The sequence below is a fragment of the Theropithecus gelada genome, chromosome 8 (genome assembly GCF_003255815.1).
Source record: "Theropithecus gelada isolate Dixy chromosome 8, Tgel_1.0, whole genome shotgun sequence".
Taxonomy (NCBI): domain Eukaryota; kingdom Metazoa; phylum Chordata; class Mammalia; order Primates; family Cercopithecidae; genus Theropithecus; species Theropithecus gelada.
Genome location: NC_037676.1, coordinates 119,371,115 through 119,392,313, shown reverse-complemented (window position 1 = coordinate 119,392,313; position 21,199 = coordinate 119,371,115). Strand labels below are relative to the sequence as shown.

The 21,199-nt window shown below is 39.3% G+C and overlaps 1 protein-coding gene across 3 annotated transcripts in view; it reads right to left on the bottom strand.

Annotated features, from left to right (window-relative positions):
- Positions 1–116: 116 nt before the first annotated feature.
- Positions 117–21,199, bottom strand: part of SLC30A8 (solute carrier family 30 member 8) — a 254,270-nt gene continuing 233,187 nt past the window's right edge. For all 3 annotated transcript variants that reach the window (XM_025393916.1, XM_025393914.1, XM_025393915.1), the window contains 5 exons: positions 19,238–19,391; positions 14,919–15,069; positions 13,254–13,359; positions 5,650–5,784; positions 117–4,282 (listed from right to left, as the gene is read on the bottom strand). In XM_025393916.1, coding sequence (XP_025249701.1) covers positions 4,137–4,282; positions 5,650–5,784; positions 13,254–13,359; positions 14,919–15,069; positions 19,238–19,391 — 692 coding nt within the window. In that variant the 3' untranslated portion in view covers positions 117–4,136. The remainder of the gene's footprint in view (positions 4,283–5,649; positions 5,785–13,253; positions 13,360–14,918; positions 15,070–19,237; positions 19,392–21,199) is intronic.

Here is a 21,199-nt window from a genome sequence, read left to right as displayed (position 1 = left end):
TCTTCCAATAAACGACTGAGAGTGAAAGAATGTATTCTCATTACAGTCCTCATTGGTGTCATGAAAAACATGTCCTGCCATGATTTTGGTGATAAAAAGATGACTTAACCCAAACTCTCTCTTTCTTGATTTTATTTTAAACAACACACACTAACATTTTAAAATAGAATTTAAACAGGTGCCCAGTAACAGAATGACAAACGTTAAGTGTGAAATCAGAAAGTTAAAAAACTAAACCGCAGATGGTCACCTTTTTATTTTTTTTAACATCCGCCTGCGCTGGACTGTTAAGTGGCCTCATCACTGTCAAGCCAGGCAGGATTTGTAAAACTTGGGATGTGGGTATTCAAAGATGACATTTGCTTGGTGCCTTTAATGATTTCTGTAATTAGTCATTTAAACAGATTGCCCTGTGATCCAAAACAGGGAATACAGAGAGATGAGCTGAGAAAATCATTTCCTGGAGGCACTTTAGAGCTAATTGTGGAAAATGAGGCTTGTCTCTTTGCAAGACTCTCTGGATCATATTTCACTGGGTGGGGATGGAGCTGGGAAGCAACATTCTCCAGGAATCTATAAAATGTATATGCCTGGGAGGTGTTTTTCTTTTTAACACTACAGTGCTAAAAGACTTTGTCAGGTCACAAAATTTAACAGATATTAAGTGATCCAAATTTGCCCCTGGCAATTTAGAAACCAGAGAAGGAAATGCACCTGGTCAGAGAAAGTTGAGGCTACATGACAGAGAAAAGCCAAGGACATGATATTTCACAGGAATAGTGTAAGACTTGGGAGACCTATGACTTTGTCTTCATCACACTGGACAGTTGTACTTTTTGTTAACAAATGTCCTTGGAATGACAATTCTGCTTTTCAAAGATAAAAGTGGAAGCTTTCAGAGAGAGTCAGAAAGGGATTCGACTATTTTAATTAATTCATCACTCTCACTAGGTAACAGCCTCTCAGTAAATGCCTTCATCCCAGCAAGCCTCCATTGCTTCCTCAGAGAAACAGCTGTTTAATTCTCACCAATAATTTTGCCGCTGTCTTGTGGGAACTGTGTTGATAACTCAAAATTTCTCAAAAGTTTAGATGATTTAAAATTCTGTGCCCACTCATGTTTGTACATAATAAAAAATAACAGTTAACATGTACTGAATGCTAACTCTGTGCTATGCACAGCTCCAACCTTTTAAAGTGTCCTAATTTATTAAACTCTCACACATTTGAACAGGGAGGTTTTACTGATCAGGAAATAGAGGATCAGGGCATTTAAGTAACTAGCTTGAGGTCACAGAGCTAATAAAGGGAAGAGCTAAGATTCAAACTCAGACAATCTAGCTTGAGAACTGATGCTTAATGTGTAAACATCCTTTCTTTCATGTCCTTCAACATTCCCATTTCCCATCTGTAACCAAACATATGGAAGGCATACATTTCTTTTATGGGTCCTAACATCACCATAGAGCCCTAGATAAATCTTAAGTGGGTGCTGGATGACGGTGAAGCATATTAAAAATGGAGGGTGGTGGTAAAGTTGACCTGATTTCACCACTCAGAATAGAGTGTTGCTTTGAAAGACATAAAGGAATGTAGATGACCGGTTGATGAGTGCAGCAAACCACCATGGCATGTGTATACCTATGTAACAAACCTACATGTTCTGCACATATACCCCAGAACTTGAAGTATAATAATACTAAGAAAAGACATAGAAGATCATTAACGTCTTGATAGCTGGAGAGGATACAATACCATGAAGTAAAGAATTCAACTACATTATTCCACTTACTTCTGGTGGCCTGGAGTTCTAACCACACTAGGGAAATGGTAATGGGAGTCAGAACTTCAGAATTGATGGATGGTGCATAAAGCCCCTGAGTAGCATCTGTTTTTTCATCTCAAAATCCTTAAAATCTCTGTTGTAGATTGCCTTGCATTTTGCCACATAAACATCTACTGTTCAGAGTTTTCAGTCTAGCTCACTAAAAAAGCAGAATTTCAGGCAAACAGCGGAAACACCCTGCACCCATGGGACAATTCCTTTGGTTGACACACAAATCTCCCTCCCTAATGATTACCTGACATTCAGTGAATTTCTGACATAAAATCAAATCTAAACATGGGTTTCAAAAGGAAGCAGAAGCAAAGAATTATACTAAAACTTGTGTGTTTGCCAAGTCACCTAGTCTTTAGGGTGTCCTATGCAAAATATGGAAAAGCAAAACCATTCAGTGGTCCTTGAGACAGGAAAAATGATTTGGCATAAACCATTCTTTCCATTTTGAGAATCGGATGTGGCAGGAGACATTGGGAACCTGAGGGGCTCTAATCCTGGTTGCCTAAACATGCTCATTGAGGTGAGGGATGAGTATATTCATTTCAACTGAGCAGGGAAAGCTCAGCAGAATGCTAAGTAGCTATTTCAGTGGTGCTGATTGATTTGCAGAGATGGCACAGATGTGACCTTCTCAGTCAAAGTCAATGTTTTCTTGGCCCTCAAATTTCAGAAAAAAAATACAAATATAAATGATAAATAATGACAAGGCCCAGATATAGTCTCAGAGTCATTGCCTCAACAATTATTAATGCCTGCTAGGTTTCTAGTACCCTACTAGAGTCTGACAACAGCATAAAAATCATCTAAGACCTATCTCCTGTTCTCTACAATATTCATGACCATAAAGTTGCAAAAAGTATGTAGTTTTAAAAATCACAGCGTGGAGAGTTTTCTTTGCATCACGTATTTTGCTTTTTCAACTAAAAGCTAACAGACAAACGTAAGTGTGCCTTGCGCCTAGTCTTCCTTTTGTCTAGAATGCCTTCTCTTCTTCATCTGCCTGGAGAACCTCCATATGTAATTCAAAGTCCAACAGGGTTGTCACCTCAGTGACATGAAACCTCACTGGCCATGCCCATCCAGCAATATCTATCGCTTTCCTTTTATACCCCACTACATCATTGCAATTCAAGATATTACTGTAGCTGCCTGTGTATGTGTCTAGCTGTCCCACTCAATGACCTCCTGTGGTTGACAATCTTCTAGACTATGGCTCATCTTTAGAAGCATCTCTGGGTAACTTTTAAAAATGTAGAAGTCCAGGTTCCAAACCAAACCCATTGACATAGGATTTCCAGAATGTTGGCCTGCATATCTTTAGTTTACTCTCCATAGATAGTGTTGAGTTGCTACCAGGACATAGAAGCACTTGCTGCATCTGATTCCTCTTTATAGTTCCAATGCTAAGCCCAATGTCTAGTACAAAGCAGTGCTCAGATCATGCTCGTGGACTGAATGAATCGGTTGCATCTGCTTTATTCCTTCTTGCAGGTAAATATCTAAATTATCTGTAGCAACAACTTGGTGGGGTCAACTCCAACGTTTTTGTCGGCTGTTCTTGAAGACTGCTGGGTCTCTACAATCACATTCTTTGGCTGGTGCCAGTGTTTAAGCACTCTGGTAGGTGAAAATATTTTCTTCTGAACAGTGATTACATAAAGTTTTGAAATAAACAAGTTAGAATTTAGAAATAAGAGGGATTTATTGCCAAAATGTGACAAGTAAATAAAAATTAGTTGTAAGTGCCTCTCTGTATATTCATATATATTTCCAATTCAGAGTAGGAAAAAAAATCACATTACAGCTTAGTGAGAGAACGAAGTTCTAATGGGGTGTTAGCATACAGAGTCATTTTATTCCTGACTTGGCTCTCCTTATTTTTTGTTTCTCATGTTTTGGGAAAATTTTGTGACTATTTTTCCCTTCCACTGATTTCTAGGAAGACTTTCCTGAGTTCAAATTTACCTATGTGTCCTCAAGATGCATTATTGGAAGGGAGATGAATTTTGTACTGCCGATAGTTACAAACAGCTGTTATTTCGGCTCCACTCGGGAATAATCTATATACACATTCCTGTAATTGAACACAGCTACTGATCAGTATATAATCCAACTGATTGATGGATCTCAGTGCCTCTTCCTTCATGGTGAATGGAGCTAACTAAATAGATAAAATGTGCATTGCACCATGACATGAATTGCTTCCTTTGGTTCCTTATTTTCTATGATGCAGAAACTGCATAGCAGCATGTTTGAAGGCCGCCTGTCAAATTTGGGAAGCTGACATGTGACTGAGCTAGTCACGGGGGTCTTCACAGAAAAGGCAGTCTGGATCCTGGTCGACTGGAGATTCCATCTGAATGGTGAGTGAGTACACCGTAAAGCTTTTGCTGAGGGCTCTAGCAATTTCTCTCCGAACCACTTGGCTCTCCCGGCTGGCTGCTGTTGATAAAGAACCACAGGGAGATTAGCGCTGATTGCACACGCATGGGTGACTGCTGTGACTCCAACTTCAAGTACTTTGTCTTTGACCTCCTGGGGCAGGGCAGAGGCAGGGCACTCAGAGGAAGCCATGTTGGCTCTGATAATCAGCTACACTCACACAGACAAGGCAGGGGAAACTCTGGTGCAGGAAAGTGCCCTGTCGCTATGGGAACTCTTTCTGTCTGCTATTATCTCTGGAGTCTGGCATTCCTAGGAGCTTAGTATGGAAGGGGAGACAAGCCCTGGAAAAAGCCAAGACAGAACTATTATTTCTTATACAGCCCTGCTCACCAGCTCCCAGGGATCTCTGGGTTGCAGGCCTTGTATGTAATCAGAATTTATATCAAGGATAGTGATAGGAACCAAGAAGCGTTTAGAGCTCCCCACAGACCTTTCTTAGAGCAGCAACCCTCACTGCCATATTGTTTTCCTGTCCCAAATGCTATCAGCAGGCTGTAAAGTCCCCTCCATAGCAACCTGTTTACTAGATTCTTCCATTTGCAGTGAAATATTGGCATAGTGAATGCTGTAAATTCCCTGAAGTCAGACCTGAGCCCCTTGGAGAAGATGAGGATGTCTGAGAAAGCACAGTTTTCAAATGACTGTCACTAGTGTTCCTGTCCCCTGCCCCTAAGTAACTTCTTGAGTCATTTTTTAGCAGCCTAATGTATTATCTTTGGCCTGAGCTTTCTCCTGAGGCAGTAAATGCTCTCTCACTACCTAGTCTCCCAGCTCTAGGACATATCAGAGACAAAAATTAACTTCTTGAAAAGGTAATTTTTAGTATAAACCTAATATTATAAGAATTTTCTCACATGGCTGCAGAATTTCTAACCACACAGTGTGGGACCCGCCATAATTCCTATTAGCACATCCATTCGCTTGTTAGAAATTGAAGAGCGGGGCCTGTGTCTCTTTCATCTTCCTATTTTCAGTTCTAGGAAAAACATCATATATAGAGGAGATACTCAATTAAGATTAAGTTTTTAATTCATTCCTATTATTTGACTGATAGGACACCAAGCCAAACAGATGAAGTTGAATTTTCAGAGTCCAAGGCCTTGAAGTTGGGGTTGCATTTTAGCCCTTTGTTCTGTCTGTCCTCGGCCCTCTGCAGTCAGCCCCAACGATGTCATGGGTATCATTGTTGCTATGACAACATCAATAAGTGGGCTGATTTCAAAGGCCCTTGGTAATAGAAAACACTTTATAATGTTTTGACAAGCAACAGACAATAAGGGCAGCTCTACAAAAAGGAGGGAAATTACTGACTTTACAGGACAAGGACTGAATTTTTTTCCAGGGTGTTTACAAAACTCACTGACCTGTAGCAACATGAGCTGAGAGAATTACTTGATTCATTGTTAGAGACCAGATGTGCAGGCTGTGCACAGACACCACCCCGTCGACTGCTAAAATAAGCTCTTTCACACCATTGTAATTCAGGCTCTTTGGCACACCTGACAAAAGGTAAGAGATGGAGGCTGTAGTTATTCAACTAAATACAGCTCATTGAATTACCTAAACAAGCTGCAAAGTCCTCCCCCAAAGTTCAAGGTGCTTATCCCTTTGCTGGTTTCTTACTTCAAATGTTTATAAAGAAGATTTACCTGACTACTTGAAGGTTTACCATCAACCAAAAGTTCCCACTCAGAATACTTGCAGAATTTACTATGCAATAACCAACAACGGTAATTATCCTTAGTTTTTACGGTATACTATTAAACTAACTGTGCCTTTTCCAACTATCTTTATATACACTCTGGAAAGTAAAATGAATAACATGAAATTTGGTATCAAATAATCATGGGTTAGCATGCTGATGACAACTATTGTGAATTTACCCAAATCCCAGAACTTCTCTGATCCTCAGCACATTTGTAGTAAAATAAGGGTGATAAGAACAACACATAGATCACAGAACTCTTTGAGGAGCAATTCAGAAAATATCTAAACATTATGAACGGCAATGTTGTACAAAGATTAGTTACCCAACAGGTCATTTAGTGAACTGTGCTAATAGAAGATCCTAACATTGTATAATACCGTCTTATTCCTTTTGTAAGTTTTCCATTATTTTAGCTACGCTGGAGGATGCTGTATAAGAGATGTCTAAGTACAGCCCTTTTTTAGCCTCTACTTCAGTTATGTACAAACAACACAAACACCTGGGGTGTTTATTAAAAACAAATGTACCACGACTCCATTCCAGACCTAAAAGGAAATTTCTATGGATGAAGCTCCAAAATCTAGAGTCTTTCAGAGTGGTTTTCAACCTTGGATGCACATTAGTATTACCAGAGGAGATTTTAGAAATCCTGATGACGAAGTTATAATCTAAGACCAATTAAATCAGAATCTCTGTGGACAAGGCCCAACATCTATGCTCATTTGGTGATTCTATCAGGCAGCCGAGATTGAACCACTGCACTAACATGCATGAGCCACTGAGCAGCTCTGCTTTGCAGTGGTTCTCTAGCCTGACTACATGTTTTTAAAAATACCAAAGCCAGCCCCAACCCCAGACAATTAAATCAGAATTTCTGGGTGATATAGTTTGCATATTTGTCCTTGCCAGTGTCTCATGTTAAATTGTAATCCCCAATGCTGGAGATGGGGCCTGGTGGGAGGTGTTTGCGTCATGGTGCCAGATCCCTCATGGCTTGGTGCTGTCTTTGCAATGATGAATGAGTTCTTGCAAGATTTGGTCATTTAAAAGTGTGTGGCACCTCCCTGCCCTTGCTCCATTCTCATCATGTGACATGCCTGCTCCCCCTTTGCCTTTTGCCACTATTGGAAGCTTCTTGAGGCCTCTCCAGAAGCAAATGCCACCATGCTTCCTGTATAGCCTACAGAACCATGAGCCAATTAAACTTATTTTCTTTATAAATTATCCAGTCTCAGGTATTTCTTTATAGCAATGTGAGAACAGCCTAATACACTGGGTATGGGAAGCCTGAGAATAAGTATTTTTTAAAAGCTTCCCAGAGGATGATAATGAGCAGCTAGAGCTGAGAACCATCTACTTAAAGAAATGGGGAACCCTTAACCCTCCTTTTGAAAAATTTAACCCATTTATGCCTGAGGTTGCAATTTTTTGAATTTTTGTAATGAGACCTTGGCAATGACCTTGAGCAATAGGATATAAATAACTCCCACATGCTTAGCATTCCAATAATGGAACACTAGGCATAAATAGGCTAAGAACCTTGTTCATGGGGGATTTCTGCCTTGAAGTTAACTCAAAATTCTCTACAGCATAAGCTGAGTTTTTGATCCTACCTAATATTGTTTGTGGAAGTAACAAAGAGCTGGTCATTATGCTGTTTTACTCTATGAGTGGCAAGAGACCTAGGCTCCTAGAAGCAGATGAAAGGAGTTCTTGTCTCAAATTAGCCATGCAATGTGAATAAAGTCATGGGTAAAACTGTTTTAATAATAATAACAAACTTTTACTGAGGGCCCACTATGTGTAAAGTTTGTGCAAAGTACTTCATTTATAGCAATTATCTCATTTAATAGTCCTAAAAACTTTAGAAGCTAGTTATTAAGGTTACAATTCTTATTTAACTAGAGGAGAGGAAATTGGGGTCAGTTAGATTAAGGAACATTGCTAAGGCCACAAAGAGAAGTGGCAGAATCAGGGATATCAGATCCCAACGTCTGTGCTCTGAGTACAAAGTGTTATGCAAATACTAGAGTCTAGGAATTACAATCGAAACATTATCTGTTACGCCTAATGTGTGTCATCTCTTTGGGGAATTACCATTTGAAGACCTGCTATCATTCATCTAGGCCCTTTGAAATTAAGTCATGATCCCACTACCCTTTTTTCACTTGTCTCCTTCATCTCATTACTGTTATAGAGAACACAGGTCCACCATGACTTATTTTATTATAAGAAATAGTGTTGCCAGGCAAGAGGCATGGCCCCTCTGGCCTTGATGCTCCATCACATCCTAGAACTTTCTTTTGCCTGGGGGGGAGTCTGAAAAAAATATTAATGCATCCAGAAAAATATCTAAATTAGTGTTTAATAAATAACTTCCCAGACTTACAAATGTATTTTAAAAACCACTGAACACCATTCATAGTTAAATAATTGCATTTGAAATCAATAAGATACAATATTTCACCTATCAGAGTAGAAAAGAATGAACAGTTTGATAATACTCAGTGGTTGTGATGATGTGAGGAAAGGAGCATTTTCATATGCTGTTGGGGGGAAGGAAATTGATACTATATCTTTGGTAGAAATGGTAATATCTATCAAATTTTGAAATGTATGTGATATAGTTTGGCTGTGTCCCCACCCAAATCTCACCCAAATCTCACCTTTAATTGTAATAATCCCCAGATGTCAAGGGTGGGGCCAGGTGAAGATAATTGAATCATGAGGGCAGTTCCCCCATACTGTTCTCGTGGTAGTGAATAAGTCTCGTAGATCTAATGGTTTTACAAATGGGAGTTCTCCTGCAAAAGCTTTCTTGCCTGCTGCCATGTAAGGTGTGACTGTGCTCCTCCTTTGCCTTCTGCCATGATTGCGAAGCCTCCCCAGCCATGTGAAACTGTGAGTCCATTAAACCTCTTATTCTTTATAATTACCCAGTCTCAGGTATGTCTTTATGAGCAGTGCAAAAACAAACTAATACAGCATGTAAGTTTTGAAACAGCAATATCACTTCTAGGAATTATTCCACAGATATTCAAGTGCTAAAAATATATATATCCAAGGGTGATAATTACATCATTGTTTATAATGTCCATCACAAGCAAGTCCTTCCATGCTGTGGAGTAATTACAGCTGTGAAGAACGGGGTATATCTATGTATGTGCTAATATAAAAGATCTCCAAGTGAAAAATGTTCAGGTGCAGAGAAAAATGTGAATCAATATGTAATCCCATTTTTATTAAAAAAAAGGCACACACATACACCACATACACATATACATATACGTGTGTATATATATATATGCAAATGCACAAATATCTTTGGAAAGATAAATGTCAACTTATTAATAGGTATTATCCCTGAAGAATAGGACTGAGAAGGCAAAGATGGAAATATAGGGAGACTTTTTAAAATTATTGCATACTTTTCTGTATTATTTTTAAATTTTACTAAGTACCATACTAACATAATTTGAAGACCTAATTTAAAAAGTAAGTGTCTTCCAGAAAGGAGTTATCTGCTCATTTCTATAATTAACTGATGCAGACCAGTCTCTGCACTTTTCCTGAAGTAAAATAAGAAAGATAATCACCAAGGAAGAGCTATAGTGAGACACACAAAAAAAGTGGAATATAACTCATTTCAAATTGTACACCAACTTGTCTTTTATCTTTCTTTAAGTCAATAACTTCCATAATAGCAACAACAGCTCCAGCTCAGCACCTGGTGCTCAGGAAAGAAAATGGATGCTTCTGTGGCTTGACAACCCAAATATTAGAGCCAGAAAATTCACTGTTACTATGTGACATTTGACTCCTTTATCCATTTCACTGTTGTCAACACTATCATCTTTCAAAAATTGTAGTGACCACCAAGAACAAACCTTTAAATGTATACTTAGCAGTGAACGCTAATGAAATGTGAGCTGTCACTAAAGGCAATTGCACTCTGAGACCAGATCTACCTTATGTCAAAATGTGCTGGACAAAAAAAAAAAAAAAAATCAGCTAATGTCTGGATATTTCAATCATTCAGATATTTGATATGATGCAAACTTATAGCTCTGGCTGAATTTTACAGGTGCCATTCCCATGGCCAGCATGTGAGAATCCCTTCAGTGGTACGAAAAGATTAGTCCAGTGGTTCCTGAATTGTTGTCCTGGGACCAGCAGCAACAGCATCTTGTTAGAAATTCAAATTCTTGCCCCTCCTACTCCCCAATAAGATATACTGACTCAAGAATTGTAGGAGTGGGTTCAGATATCTGTGTTTTAATAAACCATCCAGGTGATTCTGATGCCACTAAAGTTTGAGAACTGCTGGGTTAGTCTAATAAGGGTTTTGGACAAATATGTATGTCCAAATACCTATTTTATAATACCTATTTTCCTGGAATGTGGGATAGAAAATGGTATCATTTGTTAATACAAATGGTCAATGTAGCAATGATAAATCACCTTCACCTTCTAAATATAATTGAGTACCTTGGGTCTCCAATAAACTTTATTTTTAAATTTTAAACAGTTTTAAATTGACAATAATTGTACATATGTAAGGGACACACAGTGCTATTGCCATACAGATAATGCATAGTGATCAGCAAATTCATCATGTCATACATTTATTATTTCAGCCTGTTGGGAACGTTCAATATCTTCCTTCTAGCTATTTGAAACTATATATTATTGTTAATTGTATTCTTGTCATTCTATAGTGCTATAGAACATTAGAGCTTATTCCTCCTATCTCATTGTAATTTTGCATCCTTTAACAACTCTCTCCCTATCCTACTCTTTCCCTTCCCTGCCTCTGTTATCTGTTCTCCTTTTTACTTCTATGAGAACATTTTTTTTTAGCTTCCACATATGAGCCAAAACATGTGATGTTTAACTTTCATTTCCTGGCTTATTTTACTTAGCATAATGTCCCCCAGTTCCATCCATGTTTCTACAAATAACAGGATTTCATTGTTTTTTATCACTGAATAGTATTCCATTGTGTATATACACTGCATTTTCTTGATCCATTCATCTATTGTTGGACACCTAGGTTGTACTCCCACACTTTCCCTTTGATGCTCCAGTCAAATCTCCTCTAGTTATTTGTTGCCTTGGCCCTTTCTTACTGGGGGGACTAGCCCCAGCATCTCTAGTCAGCCATCTTGCTGATGTCACTCTCTGACATACTTTAATATTCTAAGATAATGTCAACGGGAGTCAGTAGTTCTCCCATTCCAAGTACCACTGAATAGTTCTTCTGGTGATGAAGATGGATTTATTCTGATCAAGACTCTCTTATCTGGCCTTTCTGAGGCCATCAGCATCTATGGCTGACTAGTGCTATCGCCACAGTCTATAACCAAGAATTGGGAATTTCTTCCTGTGCAGGTAAATATACAGTACAGTGTTTATTTCCACAATGTAGCTTCATATTTCCTATATTCCAGTCAACACAAAAATGCTAGCTGATAGTTTATATTTACCAAGCTTCCACTGTGTTCTAGCGTAATGCCATTTATTTCATCTAATCGTCTCAGCAACACTGTATTGTGGATGTGATATTCCCATTTTTGAGTTGCGAAACTGAAGTTCAGAGGAGGTTACCTGAGGTCTCACAGCTAGAAACTTGCATGACTAGCATTTGAACGAAGGTGGGTCTGATACAAAGACCTTGCTTTTTCAACTATATGATATCTCTCTGAGCTAACTCTGCCAGTAAAGATGTAGCCTAGAAAGGGCAGAAACCAGTAGTTCTTCAACCATTTTATGCCAAATGAAAAGAAAATCACCAAATTGCAGAATGGGGGAAAGGAGGCAGGCAGTAAGCTTTCGGCATAAGGATGGATTTCTTTGCAGTGAGGGTTATTTATGTGATCTGTTCCTGGATAGTTGGAAGACTCAAAGAGCCAGACAGAAATTTCACAGGCCCGGGAGAGTAGTCAAGGATAATGATAATGGGGCTGTAGGTGATGAGGTTAATAACATAAGATCCTACTTGGGCCTAACAGCAGGCCTCAGCAAAGCCTCTGGGACCACTGGCCCCTGCTCCCAGCCATGTTAAGATCTCTAATAAAAGACCCACACCTCTTCTTTGTAGCAGTTCCCACTATTGCATTTCAGTGTAATTTTTTGAATAATCTCTTTCTCCCCTTATTAAAGTATTATCCCCATGAGGACAAAGCTTTTATTTTTTTTTAATTTTATTTTGTTGAGGTAGGGTCTTACTCTGTCACCCAGGCTGGAGTACAGTGGCACCATCTCGGCTCACTGCAGCCTCTGCCTCCCAACCTCAAGTGATCCTCCCACCTCAGGCTCCTGAGTAGCTGGGACTACAGGCTTGCACCACAATGCCCAGGTAATTTTTTGTATTTTTTGTAGAGATGAGGTTTTCCCGTATTGCCCAGGTTGGTCTCAAACTCCCGGATTCAAGCAATCCTCCCACCTCAGCCTCCCAAACTGTAATTCCTGGAATTATAGGTATGAGCCACTGTGCCCAGCCCATATTTCATTTTACTATACTTTATTTTGAGAGATGGGGTCTCACTATGTTGCCCAGGCTGTAGGGCAGTGGCTATTCACAGGCACAATCCCACTACTGATCGGCACAAGAGCTTTGACCCACTCTGTTTCTGATCTGTGCCACTTCACCCTTCCTTAGGCAACCTAGTGGTACCCTGTTCCCAGGAGGCCATATTGATGTTGAACTTAGTGCAGACACCTGAACCTCATAGCACACTACAGCCCAGAACTTCATAAGAGAGCTGTGTTCTGCTCTGCTCCTCCTGTAACTCCAGTTCTGAGCACATTACCTCGCACAGAGCTGGGGCTCAATAAACACTTGCCAAACAAATAAAGGGTCACCCTTGTTTTCTTCTACTCAGAGATACAATTTGAAAAAAAAATGTTTAGCTCTAATGCAGCCTAGGAGGTAAATTTACGTAGTTTTTTCTTAGGTCTTTTCCAGGTATACTTAGGGAATAATTTATATTTTTGCAGTGTCTCCTCATGATGTTTATACTTATTGTTTTTACACTGTGAAATATTACATAACAGTTGCTAGAGCAGGAATAGAAGCCAGTTCTTTTCATTGTTCCCATATGAAAAAAATCAAACGATCGTTTTCACAAAAATTCCTTATCACTTTAAATTTTTTCCATAATTCAAATTAACAGTGAGCATGCCTTACAGTCATGCCCTTTTGTGATTCTAGGGAAGAGAAAACACTGACCCTGGGAGTAACAATAAAATCACTCCTACCTTCCATGAGTAAGATGGAGAAGTCCTTTAAGATAGTGATGGTGCTGGCCAAAACCAGGATGGAAAAGATGAATGTGCAGATTGGGTCAGCTAGTTTATACTCTGGCTAGAAAAAAAACAAGGATTTTGGTTAACTGAATTCATACCTCTCTTCCAGAAAGTCTGATTAATAAAATAAGTAAACCTCCCTGTGTCTTTCCTTCTCTGTCACTCATTCACCCTTTTGACATGTGTCATCCAACTCAGAGGCAAGACTTTGTTTTTGAAGACTCAATCCTTCCTTTGAGCTTTAAACTACCAGCAAATAAAGAAGTGAGACTACAAGACATGCTCTCCCCGTAATTTAAGAACTAAAAGGAAGAATATTCTTAAGTTTGCTCTCAAGAGCCCTGATTTAACTTCTTGAAGATTAATAAAAGTACAGAGTATGTGATGAAAGTATGCATAAATATGCCCACAAGATCCAATGATGTTTCGGCCCTAATTATAATGAGCAGAAGAAAGGATATTACTTGCTCAGAAATTGCATATGGCCAGCATACACCTGGACTATGCTCTTGGTTGACTGGGGTGAGTTTATTTCTTTGCCTCTCAAGTATTGCACATACTCAAGGCTGGCATCTCTGATGCAGTCTTCAGGGTGTGAACCAAAGTGTCATCCTTGCTCAGTCTCCTCACTGGAACCCTTAGCCTCAGGGTGAAATGTCTGCTTTTCTACCCTTGATGAAGTTCTTTGCCACAGAAAAGTATCTTTAAGAAATTCAGCATCAACTCAACTTCTGTAAGTAGACCCTCAAACTCCACGTACCCTTATGATTTTGAACTAGATTTGCCTTAGACTTAAAGCTTTCAGTGATCATTTTGCTCAACTGAATTCAGATATTTTTGTAATTTTTATTTACATGTTTTCCCTTTTTCAGGAAAAGCTGCGAGTCTCTGCAAATTAGACAATTGTGATGCAAACAGACAGAGCTAAATGTTCTTCTCCATTCTGTGCCTGCTAACCCATCTCTGTTATCAGTATTACCAGGTAGAGATCTGTAGTGGATATTTATTTATTTAGGGTCAGAGGCTTACTGGGGAGTCTTTCCCACTTCTCATTAGCACTTTGGCTTTTGGGGGAGAAGCCACCTCTCCCCCATTGGGGCAATACTGGTGGAACAATAAATCAGGTACTCTAACTTCCCTTCAGCCAAGCAGCAGACACAAGACACAACCTAGGTCAATTGGACTCCGTTCACAGAAATATCATTCTTCAGAAGTGACAAAAACAGAAAACAAAATTTGTTGAGACACATTTATTTCAGTGTGGTGTCTCGGACAGAAGTTGGACCGTTTCTAAAATCTAGATATCAAAATTTGCCCTTATTTCTACTTTGACGTCTGTCTAGGAGCACACACAGTAAATTTCAGCCATTAAATATACTTTTTGCTAAAGTGAGCCAGAGATGTTCCCTATTGCTTATAATCCAAGAACCTGAAGGTATTCACAGCTTAGTTGCTATTCATCTTAACACCATGGTTGAGGGTTTGTTTGCTTGCTTTAGCTTTGCAAAGTAGTTTGTATAGGTAAACAGAGGATGCCCATTCTCTTTAAGTTAATGTTGGAGCTTCTGTACTACCTAATCTATGTAAGTACTAGGATGGTGGTAAACTCAAACTTACCTTAAAGTAGATAATAAGTGCACTAATTAGCACACTGATACTCTGAAATAGATCTCCAAGGGCATGCACAAAAGCAGCTCTGACGCTGGCATTGGCTTGCACTTCCTTGTGATTGTGGACAAGGCGTCTCTGGTGCAAAACCACAGTTAGTCTGAAAGAGAGAACAATGTTCTTAGCACACATGAGATCAGTTTTCAAAATGTAGTCAGCATAATGGAGGAGCTGGCAATAACATGCATTATCCAAAATGATAGATAGTTGAAGTATTTATGCTTTAAAAAGATCTATCTTTGACTAATGTTTAAATACACGTGTCAGGCCGGGCGCGGTGGCTCACGCCTGTAATCCCAGCACTTTGGGAGGCCGAGGCGGGCGGATCACGAGGTCAGGAGATCGAGACCATCCTGGCTAACACGGTGAAACCCCGTCTCTACTAAAAACGCAAAAAAATTAGCCGGGCGAGGCGGCGGGCGCCTGTAGTCCCAGCTACTCGGGAGGCTGAGGCAGGAGAATGGCGTGACCCCGGGAGGCGGAGCTTGCAGTGAGCCGAGATCGCGCCACTGCACTCCAGCCTGGGCGACTAAGCGAGACTCTGTCTCAAAAAAGAAAAAAATAAATAAATAAATAAATAAATACACGTGTCATAAAATTTTAATACTTTTATACAAAAACAAACCACAGAGACGCACCCAGTTTACTCATTCATCCACCTAATGTTTCTCTGTTTCACATTGAAACTGGAAAGCATCACTTCTTAGATGAAAATCAAGCATTTGACAATGAAGGGAGGAAATCTCCTTTATTGAAGGTTGACTGTCAGGCACTGAGCTGGCTTAAAGTCAAGCTTCATTGGGAGCTTAATTAAAAGTACTGGTTTCACACGCAAAAAAAAAAAACACAGGAAGGGATAAATAAGGGAAAAATAAAATAAGTAGTGAATTTTATTGAGGCTTTATTTTACCTTTTATTTTACTTAATTTTGTGCATTTTCAAAAGAATTTGAAATTTGAATGATTTCTTAATGTCCAATGATGAGAATATTGTGCTCATGGATATAAAGCTCTTAATCCAGAAGTAGAAATATATTAATGTATTAAAAATGATCTGGTATGTGTACATACATATATACACAATATATTGCAAAGCTGAGCATCTCTTGTCTCAAAGTGATCAATAGCAAATACTACAAACTATGTGCATAATTCTGTTTATCTATACCTTTAAGTGGTATTAGACTAAACGTAAAATTAGAACATTTTCACTGACAGCTCAGTGTTTTGCCTTTCTAAACCTTTTCTAAACATTTTGGAACAAAGATTTAAAAACAGCAACATACTGTTCAACGTCATGTATCGCATTCTATTTTCAGGTAAAGTGTCTGTTAAAACTCAGGTCATCACCACAAAGTGGAATGACCACTAGACATCAAGATCTGATCACTATAGAATATACAGTTTTCAGATGTTCAGTGTTTGGGTAGAAATTCACTCTCAACTAGGAGTTACCATTTAAGGTCCCTTAGACAGCCTGATATGGCTGACAGATCATAGACCCTCATCTGATCTGCCATGTGTGTTCATCACATTGTCATTCATTCTTTTACTCATCTTACTGACAAAAAGAGACAGGAAAAAAACATATGTAGTCACTCATATGCAGACACTTGTAAAATCTTGGGCCATAAAAGTGAGTGAAAACAGATGTGGTCATTCCCCAGTGTAGCTTTAAATGTACTGGAGAAGGTAAAGTTTAAGCACCCCCCTCCCCCCACACACACACAAGTGGAAAATTCTAATTACAGTAAGTCCACCAAGAACTGGTACTATGGGTAATACAACAGAGGAGTCTGATTTAGTTAGAAAGACGTTACAGCTGAGTTGAACTCAAAAGCTTAAGCTAGAGTTAAATATGCTGAGGGAAGGAAATGTTTCAGGCAGTGAAAACTTAGCAGGCAATAGCTTCAGGCTCTATTTATAACCTTCATCCTAGAATCTCTTCACAACTTCGATTGGAACTTTCTGTCCTGATTTTGAGTCCCCAAGGAATAGATTTATTCCTGAATCGTAGTTCTGATATCTTTATATTCAAACAATACAGCATCTAGCAGCATTTGAAACCTGTAATCCCAGTTTTTGGAGAAAATATTATAGTTACTCAGCATTCTTATCCATCAATAACTATCTACTCGCACAAAGAAGGCAGAGATTTCCAACTGCCTTGACTTTCTGAGTGTAAAAAGCACCTGCAATGTGAAGGTCAATGTTCAAAAGCAGTTACAAGAGAAAGAAAATTTGGATGACATCTGTTTAGAAAATCAAACCTGATCATTGAGGCCCCAGATTGATGTGATAGTTGGGTAGGTTTGTAGCCTTCATCTTTGTGTAGCATCAAGACAGCCTACGTGACATATGACTCTCAGGAAGTTAATACTTGTATTCTTCCTTCTGCCTCAAGACCATATTGTTCTCCTTATACAAAGCAGACATTATTGACCTGTAGTCAGCAATATGTGTGCTCTGGCATATTTGTCTCCTAGGGGTGATAGATTTACATTGATCGACTCACACTTTTTCTCCCAGTGCCAATGTGAAACACATTTTCAAGTTAACTGGCTGAAGATAGGGATCTAGTCACTGATAGCAGATCAAACACCATTCTTCTAATTATTTAGCTCAGAGATTTTGAGCAATGGCTCACAAACTGAGAGCTGGGTAAGTGAGATGTCAAGAGGCAAGGCTATTAGAATGAACTGAGGACCTTTTTCAAAGTGTACGTGCTCAGCTATTCTTGAATTCCAGAGATGCCATTGTGCCCCCTCTTAAAATCCACTGTTTAAAACTTCATTTTTCGATCACTGTCTTCTCTACTTTCATGTGAAAATCTACCTCAGAGCATATATCAAGTTGCATTGCAAGATAGATAGGCAGATGATAAATAGGCTGAGTTTCCTATTGCTTCTGTAATAAATTACCATAATGTTTTAGCAGCTTAAAACAACACAAACTTATAGTTCTGGAGGTCAGAAGTCTACAGTGGGTCTCTAGGACTGCATCTTTTCTAGAGGTTCTAGAAGGGAATTCATGTTCTTGTCTTTTCCAGCTTCTAGAGGTCACCTGGCTCCAGGCTGCGTTCTCCATTTTCAACATCAGATATACAGCATCTTCTCTCCTCTCTGAGCTCCTGTCTCCTTCTTATAAGGATGCTTGTCATTATGTGGGCTCACCTGGATAATCCAGGATAATCCCCTATCTTAATATCCTTCATCACATTTGCACAGTTCCTTTTGCCATATGATTTAACATATTCAGAAGTTCCAGGGATTAGGATGTTTAAATCTTTTTAGGGGAGTGGGTCATTATTCTGTCCACCAACATGATAGCTAGCTAGATCACTAGACAGAGAGATGGGTGGATGGAGTTTTAAGTAGAGTTGCCCAGAATTAGATCCTCAAATGGGAAGGAGAAATTTGACTCAAAAAGATCAAAGTCCTGACCTCAAAACCCCATTGCCTGAGCAATCCAGTAGTTCATTTTAGGAAAGGGAGACTCATTTGTCAAGGGACATATGCTCAACTCCTGTAAAATGATTTAAGACTGCCTAGATAAAAGAATGGACCAGCAGGTTGAAACCAAAGGGAGAATTTAACTAACATAGCACAAGGAAGAATTTTCATGCAGTCACAATGCTGCAAAGATAATAGAGGCTGTTTTTGAGGGAAATAAATTTCCTTTTATGAGTTCTATTAAAATATATGAAACTAATGACCATTTTATGGAAATGTTGCAAAAGAGAATGCAAAAGTAAAATGGGGACTGAAGTAAATACATTTTAGAGTCCCTTCCAACGCAACCCACGGGGAGGCCATCATCTGCTCACCTCACAGAAATGGAACAGTAGTAAGTTACACCCCATGTGGAACCATTGACATGCCTGAGAATGTACAGGAGCTCAATTTTTGGGTCTGTGAATCTGGATTAAAATCCTGGCTCTGTACTACTTAACCTCACTGGGCGTCAGTTTCCTGATCTGTAACATAGGAGTGTTGTGAACATTAAAGTTGGTAATGTATATCCAAACATCCTAACCCTGCCTCTGGCACACCAGAAGCTTTCGAAACATGGTAGCTAGTAGAAGCCAGTATTAAAAAACACTTTAGCTTAAACAAAAGCAGTTAACCTTGTTTTCAATCTTAAAGCCATTCAAACACTCTGTCTGGCCTCTATCATCTTCACAAGTACTGAGTTTTTAAAAAGTCTTTGTCCAGATAGAGTTACAGGAGAGCCTCATGGGCACTGTGTGGGGACCAGGGGATGACTTACATAATGTTGGCTGCCACTGCGCAGCTGGAAACGATGATCATCACAGTCGCCTGGATCTGGTAATCGGGATACAGCAGGCGCTCACACGCCAGGTACACCAGCACGCCAGTCACCACCCAGATGCACAGGATGGAGAGCAGGGCACCAAGGATCTCTAGGAATTCAAACACATGCAGAAACCCACACACAGATAACTCCATCACCTACACCCCCAAAACTCGTAAGACTCTTTGCCGCTTCCCCCCAAAAGAGGCTTCACACTAGTTCACTCAGTGATTCACAAAGTAAAAGTCTAGACAGATTTTAAAACTAAGAGAAGGAATTTTAATGTTGCATTCATAAAACACCAGCATCTGAGTCATTATGCTCCACGTTACTAAGTAATTTCCAGCAAATTTTTAGAACATATTAACTGCTGCCTACCACCCCTACCCCCTGCCCACCCCACCACCCCGCCGCCGTTTTCCTTGGGGATCTTAATTTAAACAGGTGCTAAAATGATTGAAACTTATTAGGAGGTAAAATAATGAGACACAGAGAGTAAAATGTGTTTAGAAACTCTTAATTTCGCCATAAAACATTTACGACCTGCCAGTGCCAGCACCTTCAATGGAATAAAATAGTGAAAAGGGAAAGCTTCAGAGAGCACTTGAAGAAAATGAGTTTTATTTGCCAGTGCATATAAACACAGAGGTGAGCTCAGAGGCTTGCTAACACTCTGACTGCATTTTAAGAGCAACAGTAAGGAAAAGAAGCATCAGAATAGAAGTGTTTACATCAATATGTAGAGATAAAATGGTGTTCAATCTGCCCACTGAGGAAAGTGCATTTGCTCACTTAGGAGTTAACACTTCATTCTGACCTTTAATTCAAACCCACAGATAGATTCTAAAAACCCAGAAGGGTCTAGAAACATTCTTTGAGTCAGTGGTCAGGTACAATCCATCATTTAGTCGTTCCCCACTTTAAGCTAATCCCAGAGATTAGTTCCTTTTAAAGCAGAGCAATGTAATATATTCTTACCCAGTGTGTGGCAATAATTTCCCAGACTTTAGTCATTTACAGACAACCTTCATAACGTTTTCCAAATCCACATGCTACCTGCCTTATTAACCACTCAATATTTTTTTCAAATAAATTCCCTTTTTACACTTAGCTTCTTCCTAAACAATGTTATCCATGAAATTACATATTTGACGTGCTAATTTATTTTGTAATGGGCATCAGGATGTGTAATTATTGTCCATGTGACACTTAAAATTATCTGACTAACTGTGGAACATTTCTCACACTATGGGAAATGCTGATGCAGATGTTTAAGGCATGAGCTCAAGTGTCAGACGTATATGGACTGGCTATGTGACTTTAGACAAGTCGCTTAACCTATTTGAGCCTGAATGTTCTTATCTATATGTATTATAATAATAGAATATATGTAGAATAGAATAATAGAATAATAGAATATACATAGATTACAGGTTAAATTATGTTCCCCCCAAATTTATATGTTAAAGTACTAATCTTTGGCCGGGTGCGGCGGCTCATGTCTGTAATCCCAGCACTTTGTGAAGCCGAGGTAGGCAGATTGCCTGAGGTCAGTAGTTCAAGACCAGTCTGGCCAACATGTTGAAACCCCATCTCTACTAAAGATACAAAAAAAAAAAAAAATTAGCTGGGCGTGGTGGTGTGCACCTGTAATCCCAGCTACTCGGGAGGCTGAGGCAGGGGTATTGCTTGAACCAAGGAGGTGGAGGTTGCAATGAGCCGAGATTGTGCCACTGCACTCCAGCCTGGGCAAGAGAGCAAGACTCTGTCTAAAAAAAAAAAAAAAAAAGTACTAATCTTCAATTCCTCAGATTGTGACCTTATTTGGAAATAGGGTAATTGCAGATGAAGTTAGTTAAGATGAAATCATACTGGAGTAGGATGGTTTCAATATGGCTGGTGTCCTTACTTAAAGTG